The sequence below is a fragment of the Cornus florida genome, unplaced genomic scaffold (genome assembly GCF_030987335.1).
Source record: "Cornus florida cultivar Cherokee Brave unplaced genomic scaffold, ASM3098733v1 CherokeeBrave_3.0.0_Hap2_Chr10, whole genome shotgun sequence".
Lineage (NCBI taxonomy): Eukaryota > Viridiplantae > Streptophyta > Magnoliopsida > Cornales > Cornaceae > Cornus > Cornus florida.
Genome location: NW_026775580.1, coordinates 58,115,554 through 58,127,558, shown reverse-complemented (window position 1 = coordinate 58,127,558; position 12,005 = coordinate 58,115,554). Strand labels below are relative to the sequence as shown.

General features: G+C 31.7%; 1 protein-coding gene across 1 annotated transcript; it reads left to right on the top strand.

Annotated features, from left to right (window-relative positions):
• Positions 1 to 4,820: 4,820 nt before the first annotated feature.
• Positions 4,821 to 11,482, top strand: LOC132277662 (uncharacterized). Its single transcript, XM_059779504.1, has 4 exons — positions 4,821 to 4,992; positions 10,610 to 10,854; positions 11,216 to 11,431; positions 11,477 to 11,482. The coding sequence occupies exons 1-4, from the start codon at positions 4,821 to 4,823 to the stop codon at positions 11,480 to 11,482; spliced, it is 639 nt and encodes a 212-aa protein (XP_059635487.1).
• The last annotated feature ends 523 nt before the right edge of the window (positions 11,483 to 12,005 follow it).

Below are 12,005 nucleotides of genomic sequence, written 5' to 3'. Positions count from 1 at the left end.
AACACATTAAAGCATTATTACTAAGCTATAATTTTTCGACTTCCTATTACACACCATTAGTTAGTGGGATTTTTTTAAAAACTTTTTTTTTTTTTTATCATACTTAATATACTCTCGAATTAAATTTCTGGCTCAGCATTAAGTATTAGTATTAGGATAAAATTTAAAATGAAAACACTTCCCTTGTGGTCAATCCCCACTCTCTACTCCATCAGATTTTTTTTATTATTATACATAACTGATATTCGATATGAATATGAGAAATGATTGTTGGTTGTGGCGACAAATTAAACCTAGACTAACTTGTGATCCATTTCATCATTTGCATCAATGACAGAATCAGGATTGAGCTAATATTTAATTAGCCCATATCCACATGGGCTTGAGCCACGTTATAACCAGAAGAGTTAAATTCCACGTGCTCCATGAGAGATTTATTTATTTTTTAATTTGTTTTGAAAATTCAAACAAATTGTACTGATGTAAAGTAGTACAACTAAGAGCCCGTTTGGATCGCGATAACGATATATCTTATGATTTGGTATATCTTATGGTTTGGTATGACATGAAAATAATCGTTTTGGTATTCGTATGTTTTTAGTAGAAATCGGAACCATATTTGGTAACGACTGTTTTGTTTTTGATAATTGTATATCAAAAATATGAAAACGCGTTTGGTAATGTCATGCATCTTAAGGAATCTGAAAACAAAACACGTTTGGAAGTTAGTTTTGTTGTAAAAAATTCTGAATCAATACTAGGATACCTGTTTGGTAAAGACTGTTTTGTTTTTGTTTTGAATAATTATATATATGAATACAATTATTAAGTTTTTATGTATAATAGTCCATTTTTCTTTATGATTTGAGATAATTTGTTAAAATAAAAAATTATTAAAACATTAAAAAGAGTTGGGAAAAAAATTATGAATAAATTCACATGTATAAATAAGATCATGTGGGATATTTGTGAGGCATAAACATGAGAACCTACAACCAAACTACAAATCTAACTTTGTAATAATCTTTCAGGAGATCTTTGCACTCCATTCTCTTTTTGTTTTGGCTTGCACTCCATTTAATATATATATATATATATATATATATATATATATTAAAAATTAATTGCGAATGAGATAAAGAGATTCTTATAATTAAAACTAATAAGAAGCAAAGCCAAAACGTTGATCTTCTTGAATTGGTCAGAGTTGAGGTTTGGTGGTCATTGAAGCTTGTGAATGGATTTATTTCAGTGAGATTAGTTTGAAATTTTCTACTGGAGATCATTCAAAGTGCTATATTTTTATTATTAACTGATGAGACCATTTCCCCTTTTTCTTGAGTTCGAGCTTTGATAACCAAATAACCTACTAGAAAAAATTTTGTCATCCAAACAAGTACTTGAAAATATTTTGTAAGATTTTAATCAATCATAAATAACATACTAAACCACAAGTTTTTTTTGTACATCACAAATTTAATAAATTGTTGTTGCACCATTCACATATACTTGCACATAGGGAGCTAGAAACACTTATTTATACTTGCATAGGCCTCCGTTTGATTAACTTAGAGATCACTAGCTTCCTGGAGTTGCAGAAACTGGAGAATGCTTCCTATAAATCCCACTGGTGCCACTGCCCACAACTTACTGCCATGTCCTTCAATGTAGTGCCGGTTCTTCCAAAAGCATATATAGATTACATGGTACTAGGTTGACAATAGTTTATGATTCTGCAAAAAATGATATAAGGAAGCATTAAGAAAAAAGAAAAAAATGAATTTATACTCCAAAGCAAGACATTACCTATACTAGCAAAATATAAACCAGAGTTAGGTTTTCCCATGGAATGGCTGCATTCTACTAAGCCTTGAAACAACAAAAATCCATTTCAAGTTTAAAAAATCAACTACATGCCCTTTTGGAATCAAAGTTTTGTATTATTTTTCAAAAATCCAGCATGGTTTCCCCTTAAAAATTGACATTTACAAAATTTCTCCTAACACAATAAACACAAGAGACACCGGCCACAAAATTAATTCAACAAGGAACACCGCCCACAAAATTCATTCAATCAATTCAATAAGGGACACCGCCCACAAAATTAAACAAAATTAATTCCTATCATACAGGGGGCACCGCCCACAAAATTCATTCAATCAATTCAATAAGGGACACCACCCACAAAATTAATTCCTATCATACAGGGGGCACCGCCCACAAAATTCATTCAATTAATTCAATAAGGGACACTGCCCGCAAAATTAATCCACAAATCCAAGTAAAATTGGTCGTTCAGGGGCTTGAGAAAAACTTTAACCATTATCATTTTGTTTAAACAGAAGTAAATTGAATTAGACCAAATCAAATCATATAATTCAGTAGCAGTATCATTTGCATATCAGTAGGGTTCTAGTTCAATTTAAAAGACTTAGACGAACCGATGGAACCTTATAAATTAAATATATATTTGCATATAAGTAGCAGTATCATTTGCATATCAATAAGGTTCTAAATCAGTAGCAGTTGCATATCATTTGCAGTTGGAATATTTCAAGGATAATTAGTTAAACCTATATATATATATATAGGTTTTCCCATTCTCATTTTGTTTAAACTTTATTGATTTTAGAATTTGGATTTTTTGTAAATTAAGAATTTGTCAATTGGCTAATGTTGGTGATCTAATTAGAGCAAAACATTCTATTATCTAGTCCTGAGAGTGAGACAGTGCTGAAGATTGCTGATTTTAGTCTCTCAATGTTATAAACAAAAGTTTTATAAGGACAGAATTTTCCTAGAAAGAAGTAAAATATTTGCTATTTATTTATTTTCTTAGTTTCTCTTTTTAATTTCCTTTTCAACTAAAGATAGAATCGTACAACCAAGGGATTAAATTAGAGGCAGTTTGTGGATCTCCAATATACATGGCTCTAGAAATTCTATAATTTCAAAGATATGATGAAAAGGTAAGAAGTTTGTTTGATCCATTTCTGCCCAAATTTGAATGAACAAACATTTGGATCCTCTTTACAGGTTGACATGTGGAGTGTTGGTGCGATTCTTTTCGAACTGCTTTTTGTGGTAGGACAAACCAATGGATCCAAATATATAAACTAAAATATATATTTGCATATAAGTAGTAGTATCATTTGTAACCCAATATAAATCAGTTCGAATTTTTCAACGAAAATTAGTTTTATATATATATATATATATATATATATATATATATATATATATATATATATATAGAGAGAGAGAGAGAGAGAGAGAGAGAAAGAAGGAAAGAGCACCTGAAAGATCCGGTTGACAAAATCGATACACAGAATGAATCACCAACAGAAATTTGCAGAGAAAAAGCTTCGATCTGTGGTTGCGAAGAACTCTAAGGTTTCAGATTCGGGTCACACAAACACATAACAGAAAGAGGATTGAGTTGAAAACCAAGTATGGGAGGATTGATCGATCTGTAGCCTAGCAACGAAGTTGTAAAGAAAAGGAAGAAGAATCGCCCATGAAATTGCCTCCAAGGACCTGTGCGAAGAGAGAGAAAATGAGGCTGCAAAATGGCTAGGTTTTGTAATATATGTATAATGTAACGAGGGAGGGTTCAGATTGAAACCAAATACGGGAGGATTGATGGATTTGTCTAGCAACGAAGGTGTAAGAAAAAGGAAGAAGAATCGCCCATGAAATCGCCTCCAAAGGAACTGCGCGATGAGAGAGAAAATGACGATGAAAAATGGCTAGGTTTCTGATATGCAAATTTTTATACTTGATATCACCGCTACAGTTAAATGAAGGTTGATATGGTTTTGGTTTGGGTTGATATGGCCGTTACAGTATACCATATCACCCAATATCACCAATTCTTTGATATGGGTTTTGGCCCAAATCTCATAATGGTTTTACACTGTTCAATACCATATCAGCCCACTCCAAACATGATATTGGCCCAAAAATGAAACCAAAACATGAAAACAACAACAGATATGGGCCTCCAAACAGGCCCTAATAATTACAGAGACCCATTTAATTGGACTTAAGTAATGGATAAAAAAAAATAAAAAATAAAAAAATTTGGGATTAAGTTAAACCTGTTACAAAGAGAATCAAAACAGGCCAAAAATTTAGTGGCCCAATATGACAATATATGTGACGGTGGGCTTGTTTAGGTTAAGGCTAGGTTTTTTATTTTTTAGGGTTAGTTCAAAGACTTCAAAGAGTGGCAAAAGGTTGATATAGATTTTACTGACATAGAGAGTCTAAAGACTAGAATTTAAGCGCAAAAAAACTTAAGTTACACAATCCTTCTCAACAGGTGTTATTCTCACATTCACAATTCTTCTCAACAGGTATTGTTCTCATGTTCCAAGTGCATTCTCGCTCTTATGTTCAGAAATTCTCACTATTTATAATGTTCACTACTTATAACTTAATTATGCCGATCTCACGCTCTCGGCTCTCGAATTCGCTTTCCCTCCCAATTTATGTGACTTAGCAAAATAACACTAAAAATTTGATTACTAAAATTATAAAATAAAATAAAAAATAGACAAAAAATAAAAAAATAGAAAAAAAAAAAAAAAAAAAGAGAAAAAGCTTTTAGAAAATTGAAAAATTACAATGTTATTTCTAACAACAACAAATTACAAAAAAGGGAAGAAAAAACACACAGACACACACTTGCACACCTTATTTATTGTTCATATCCTATTCTCCAACTTATCACCCACACAGAGTGGATTCTCTCTTGCCAAAGCAAGACGACCGGCGTACTTATAGTCAAACATGCATGAATGAGTTTCTGGGTACCGATGCACACCACAGAACATGCCTCCACAGCGACACCCGAATCCGGTCACTTTGTTCTGTTTCTTACAGCACTGACACCGGTTCTTCTTCGCAGTCGAATTATCAGCATCATCGGAAGAGTTTTTAACCGTAGTACCCTCACGATCAACGATGAGGACAAAAAGCAGCTAATTGGTAATTCATATAAGAAACAGGCTCTACTTTTGACGAGGACAACATAGCCAACTACTATATGAGGTAATCTTCGTAGCACTTAGAACACTACAACAAATACTGAGGGACGAAATTTTTAGCAAGAAAATTAAATTTGTTTCAAAAGGCTACAATTTGTGACAAATTCAAATGTTGTTGCCTAATATGTATTTTTTTGCAACAAATAAGTAAATTTGTCGCCTAAGCCAAAGACACTGTTTTAGAAGACAAATTTTTTCCGACAAATATCTATTTTGTCTCAAATTGTGAATCTTTTGCCAACAAAACATTATTTGTGCCAAAAAATTATACATTTAGCGACAAATAGTTTGTTAGGAAAAAATATTTTTTTTGAGACAAAAGCTTTTGTTGCAAAAAGTTTTTTTTGCAACAAATTTCTTTTTTGTCTCAAAATCTGAATTTTTTGTCAACAAAAATATTATTTGTTCCAAAAGACTTAACATTTAGTGACAAATAGTTTGTTGCCAAAAAATACATTTTCAGCGACAAAAGATTTTGTCCCAAAAAGTTAATTTTTTACGACAAATCTTTTTTTGTCTCAAATTGTGAATCTTTTGTGAACAAAAATATTATTTGTTCCAAAAGACTTAACATTTAGTAATAAATAGTTTGTTGCCAAAAAATACATTTTTAGAGATAAAAGTTTTTGTCCCAAAAAGTTAATTTTTTGCGACAAATCTCTTTTTTGTCTTAAATTGTGAATCTTTTGTCAACAAAAATATCATTTGTTCTAAAATACTTAACATTTAGTGACAAATAGTTTGTTGCCAAAAAGTACATTTTTAGAAACAGAAGTTTTTGTCACAAAAAGTCAATTTTTTGTAACAAATTATAGATTTTTGTCGCCAATTATTAACTCTTTTGTGACAAATCTTTATTTTGTCTCAAATTGTAAATCTTTTGGTAACAAAATTATTTTTTGTGCCAAAAAAACTAATTTTGGTGACAAATAATCTATCGCAAATAGTCTATTTTTTGCTAACTACTATAATTGCTAAACAAAGTACTACTATTTCCTATCAGCCATTCAACCCAGCCCAAACCCAATCCATAGTAAAACAAAAGGCCCAGTCCTGCAAACCAATGCAGAGTTACAAACAAAATTTATGGGGTCTCAAAATTGATAGGCCCATGGATTATGGCCACAAAAAAATAAAAATTAGGGCATATCATTTAACCTTGCCAATTGCCTCCAATCTCTATTCTTGTTCTAAACCATGATCTGAACCATCGCATCAAAGGGTTACACCTAGGGGTAACAATTCGTGGTTGTGGGTTATAATCGTGTCGTATCGTGTCGATCTAAGGGTATTTTATTAAATAGTTCAACTCGAACACGGCCCATTTAATAATCATATCAGAAACTCTCAACATTAACCCGACCTGTTTATTAAACAGATTATACGTGTAACCCGATTAATGACCTATTTAATAAAATAAACATTATATTATTTAAATAATTAATAATACTCATCAAATAATAAATATTAGAAAAATATAAGTTTCAATCTAATCAAATTACTAAATAATTTCTAATTTACAAAATAATAAATTATTAGATACAAGTTTAGATATTTATTTTGGAGCTTAAATATAAATTTGTTTATAACACGTATAGTTAAGCGGGTATAAATGAGTTACACGAGTTGAATCTTTTAATCCAAATACGATATGATACGATACGATACAATTAACTAAACGGGTTAATCGTGTCAACCCGTTTAAGATCCAAATCCGTTTAAGGTCAACACAACCCGCTTAACTCGAGTCGTATTGACGAGTCGTGTCAAACTTTGCCACCCCTAGTTGCAGTAACTGGTTCGAACCAGTGCTTTAGTTTAAATTTGATCGAACCAGTTTTATCCAAAGGGTTGCACCTGGTTCTATTTGAATGAACCATCATGTCCCATAGTTGCACCCACCCGAAAAGGCACCTTGCTGCCTATAAATACCTCAATTGGGATCATTTGCAAAACACACAAAAATTCAGAATATTTCTTTTCTTCTAAAGTTTCCTCCTCCGTAATTCTTTCTTCTTGCATATTTGCATACATAGAGCATAGTGTGAGTTTGAGTCCGGTTTATAGGAAAGAGTACTACACCAAACCGGTTCGTATATTTATTCGGTTTTAGTGCTGCTATCGAAGAAAGAAAGGCCGTTACATCCTGGGAGATAGAAATTCAGAATACTTCTCTTCTTCTAAATTTTCCTCTTCCTCCTTAATTCTCTCTTATTGCATACTTGCATATATAGAGCATAGTGTGAGTTTGAGTCCAGTCTACAGGAGAGAGTACTGCACCAAGTCGGTTCACTTATTTTTTCAATTTATAGTACAACTATTGAAGAAAGAAAGGTCGTTACATTTTAGGAGATAGACGTCATTAAGTCCGTAAACACCATAGCGGGGCGAATCTGTCTTAAGTATATAGAATCAAATTTTAGCCTCGACCTATATATTATGAGAATCTTTTATTTTTATATAGTTTTATTTTATTATATAATAATATATTTTATTATTTTATTATATATATTATTGTTGTTTTATAATAATTATTATATATATTATTATTGTTTTATGGTAATAATTTTATATATATACACATTATATTTTTTACATAATATTTAAATAAAATACTATAGTATATGGTATACTTAGACCATATTTGGACAACATATGTGTGGGTACATACGTAGTTCTCGATGTATGTCGATAAGTCAGTAGTCTAAAGATAGAAAGAGAGAGAGAAAGAACAGCCTATACGAATGTGGGTCATCAATGTTTTTTTTTTTTTAATGAAATTTAAATATTTTATAACTTTTCCAATAAAAAATTTTCCTCTTTGAAAATTAATTTTCTTATTTTTTGCATAGTGGACAAAGCTAAAGCATAAACTATATACTAATTAAATACATCGTTTATACAAAAATAATTAATCTTAGAAGTCTAATATATAATAATTTAAAATTTCAAACCTTAGATCTTTATCGTGTTGTACTCGTGTCCTATGTCCGTACTTCATATATTATTGATGAGAGATGATTTCATAAGAATTACTCCCCCTTTCTCAAAATAAATGTCTATTTTAGGAAGTTGTGACTCACAAATGTATCGTACTCGTGTCTCATATGTCCGTGTCCGTGCTTCATATTCAAAGTTTCCCAAAAAAGACATTAGTGAGTCATAGTTTTTTAAAAAGAACATATTTTCTTGAGACCATGGGAGTAATTTTCAAAAGTAATTAAATAAAAAAAAAATCATTAAAAATAAATAAATAAATTTAAGTTTGGATGAAAAGAGAATAATTCTGAAGCTTAAGAAGACGAGACACATGGACACGGGCTACAGAACTCCAATCAGCGAGACTTTGCCTTTTCGGTAAAATGTCTTCAGAAAGTGTAGTGCTAGACCATTCCACTCTTGCAAATAGAATAGCTGGGTATTAGTTTTAACTTTCTCAAAAGAATTAAATTTTTTTTTTAATTGCCCAAAATATCTCCCCAAATTTTGAGCGGGAAATTTTAACGCCACGTGAATAACTGGGGAGAGAGAGATAACTTTACTCTTTCTCAAGACAAATCAGATCATGCCGTGCCTTTTGTCTGTTCTCTCTCCAAAGATGAAAATCATAACCTAGTTTTCTCTCTGTATTCAGTGTCGGAAGGAAACCCCAATCTTTCACTCTGTTCTCTCCCTCTCAAGATGAAAACGATGCCCTAGTTTTTCATCGTCAGACTCAATCTTTTACTCAGTTCAGTATTCGCAATCTATAATTCAATCGGTTCAATCTCTCGGTCCATATATCAATTACTAGGTCTTTCTTTCTCTCTCTCTATATATTTCTCTTGCTATATATACATACATATAAAAGGAAGATATTAAAAGCATCCTACTATATATATATATATATATATATATATATAAAAGGAAGATATTTCTCTTGTTTTCTTTTGCCTTAAAATCTTCATTAAACAAGTAAGGGGTTTAGATGGAATGTTCTAACCTAAAAATTCTTGAACATTTACTGCTAAGAGAAGTGGTTAGGTCTTTCAGTCCTCCTTTTATTGAAATGATTTTGTGTTTTTCTTTTTTTCATATGAACACTTTATTTACCATTCAATGAATTGCCCCAATCTTTTAAATATCCATTTTAATAACACATGAAGGAAACCGTATAGGTTTGGGAGGGCTTCATGGCCATAAGCCATGCTATCCGGTCAAAAGTCTTCTATTTCAAGAAACTTTTAAACTACTTTTTAAATTAAAACATGATATAATCATTGCACCGGAAGGTTAATTTTGAAAAGGGGTACATCCATTGCCTCTCTTAATGGTCATATTGTTTCACGGGTTACTGAATTTCCAGAGCTTCCAATCTATTGAATTTAAGGCTTTGTTGTAAAATATTTTATATATAATATTTTTTCATTTTTTTTATTTTGTATTTTCTAGTGTTTGGTAATGGTTTAGAAAAATTTTTTCAAATTTTTTTTTTTTGTATTTGACTTCTAAAAGCATTTTTGAACATTCCATCTCTCATACTCCTGGGTCATACTTGAAAGGTAAGGATTAGCACGTGAAAAATCTCATTGAAACTTGCACAGTAGACAAGTTGAGGTGACCAAGGAACATATTTCATAAATCTTTCAGTAGTAGGGGTATTTAATTCAACATTTAGGAAAGTAAAATGAGGCTCTTGTAATCTGTGGCGTTGTATGAAGAAATTTATGTTTTAGTTATGTAAAGGTTCATTAGTTTGTACTCATAGGTTCAATGGACAGCCTGTTTTGAGGATATCTCTTAGCTAAACTATGTGCTACCTTTTGTAGTATATATTAGTAGTATACTCTATCCACCATGATTTTTCCATTTTTCTTGTTTGTTCCCACGAGCTTTTTTATTGATTGCTTTCTTTCTTATATAAGTGGAAGAAAATCCATTCGTTTTCACTCTAGAATTACTCCTTGAGTACTACTTCCTACTTCCACCACTTATCATCCCATTCATTCTCGAGTGAGGCATTTTTGAAAATGGTGGTGTTATTTTTGTTACCTGTTTCCTATATATTTTGTATGTTATAACTTTCTTCTTATTCTTCTTCCTCTCTCTCTCTCCCCTCATTTTTATAGCTCACTTTTGTTTTGTTACATATAATGTATATTTTTTAAAGTATACTTATTATTGTATGTTCAAGACTTGTAATAAATATTTATTTTATACTCATTTGTATCGTGAAATACTAACTTATGACAGGTTAATATGGCTAGACCCGGTCGTCGGAGAGCGCTTATGACTATACTTACTTCCACATCTACTCCCACACCTGAGGCTGAGCATGTGACCACACCTACTCCCACACAAATTCCCACATCTACTACCAATCAGTCATCGAGTGCATGTAAGATTTTCTCATTACATTATTTTACAAGTTATGCTATATTAACAAATTTGAAAAAAAAAAAAAAAAAAAGTATGGCAATCTACATTAGTATAATAGAGATATTTGATATTGCGATTTTGTGGGGAAATTTAAATTAATTATGCCTAGGTTTTCTCATTTGATATTGTTGATTTTGCAGCTTTTAGCACATCCAAAAAAGGGCGTGGTATCAGTCGGGGCGTAAAATTGATTGCATATAGGATTAATAGTGGTCATAAACCACATATTACTTTCCCAGAGGGAAAGTATCAGCCCATTGGTGGTTGGTCTAAGGTTTTCGAGTCGATGGTGGGTGTTATATGTCGAGAGCATGCTCGTATGACTTGTGGGACTTGGTCACGCATGGAATCGGCAAATAAGGCCACGTTTTATCATCATATTCAAGTAATACACCTTTCCCCCTTCTAATAATTTATCATAGTTAGAAGGCTAAAAGCAATACTTAATCTACCATTTTAGAGTTATCTCTTGTTTGAAGAAAATAGAAAAGAGAAAACAATCTGAATGTATTTTGCTGAATTATTTTGAATGCATTTTCCTGAATGAATTTACCATTCTTGCTTCTTTTTTTTTTTCTTTTTTTTTTTAATGCAGTTTGCTAAGTTTTGCTGAATGTTGTTTGCTGAATGCCTTTAATAATATTGTGTTAATCAGATAATATTATGAAACATGCCTTGTTTTTGTATTCTTTTATATACCCTAAGTTATTTAAGCAAGTATTCTCAATATATCTATTTTATTTCAGGAAAATTTTGTGATTGATCTTGAAAATTCTCGCATTCGAAGTGGACTTGACAAATGGCTTGCAGCTCGATTTCAATCACATAAAAATCGCATGCACATGCATTTTAAATCTTTCAGGGATGATATTGTAGAGAGGGCTAGGAGAAAGCCTTATAGAAATGTTCATCCTGGGAATTGGCAAGCTATATGTGAAAATTTCATGACCCCGACATTCCAGGTACACTGTTCTTTTTCTATTCATATGGTAATTTTATATTTGTAGGCTTAGGTAGGTAATGACAATTCATTAAACTGAAATGCAAAATAGGAGCACTGTCAATAAAGCAAACAAAGCAAAGAATCTAACAAATCACCGTGGTGGCTCAAAGCCGTTTGTCACACTTCGCTATGAAATGGTTATTTTCTATGTTCTATTATTTTTTGTAATTATATAAATTTACAAATGTAAAATTAGTAATATTCGGTTCTGATTATCTTAACTAAAATAGCAAAACATGGAGACTGAAAAGGACTTAGACATGGTGACATTTTATCACCGAAACACACTATAGGGAGGATGGGACATGGGTCACCCCACATTGTCAGGATCTCTATGTATGTATACGCATAACTGGTAAATTTTAGTTTATTCACTACAAGAAATATGGGTTTTAGTAACAGTCCTTTAGGGACAGTCCTAAAAACTGTCCCTAAAACCCTATGTTTTAGGGACAGTTTTTTAGGACTGTCCCTAAAACCTTATTTTTTGGCACAGTCTCAAGGACTGTCCCTAAAACCTAACTTGCCCTTCC

Coding starts and splice junctions, on each gene's coding strand:
- LOC132277662 (XM_059779504.1), top strand. CDS start 4,821: ATGCACACCACAGAACATGCCTCCACAGCGACACCCGAATCCGGTCAC. Junction 4,993..10,609: donor GGACAAAAAGCAGCTAATTG/GTAATTCATATA, acceptor TTGATTTTGCAG/CTTTTAGCACATCCAAAAAA. Junction 10,855..11,215: donor CGTTTTATCATCATATTCAA/GTAATACACCTT, acceptor ATTTTATTTCAG/GAAAATTTTGTGATTGATCT.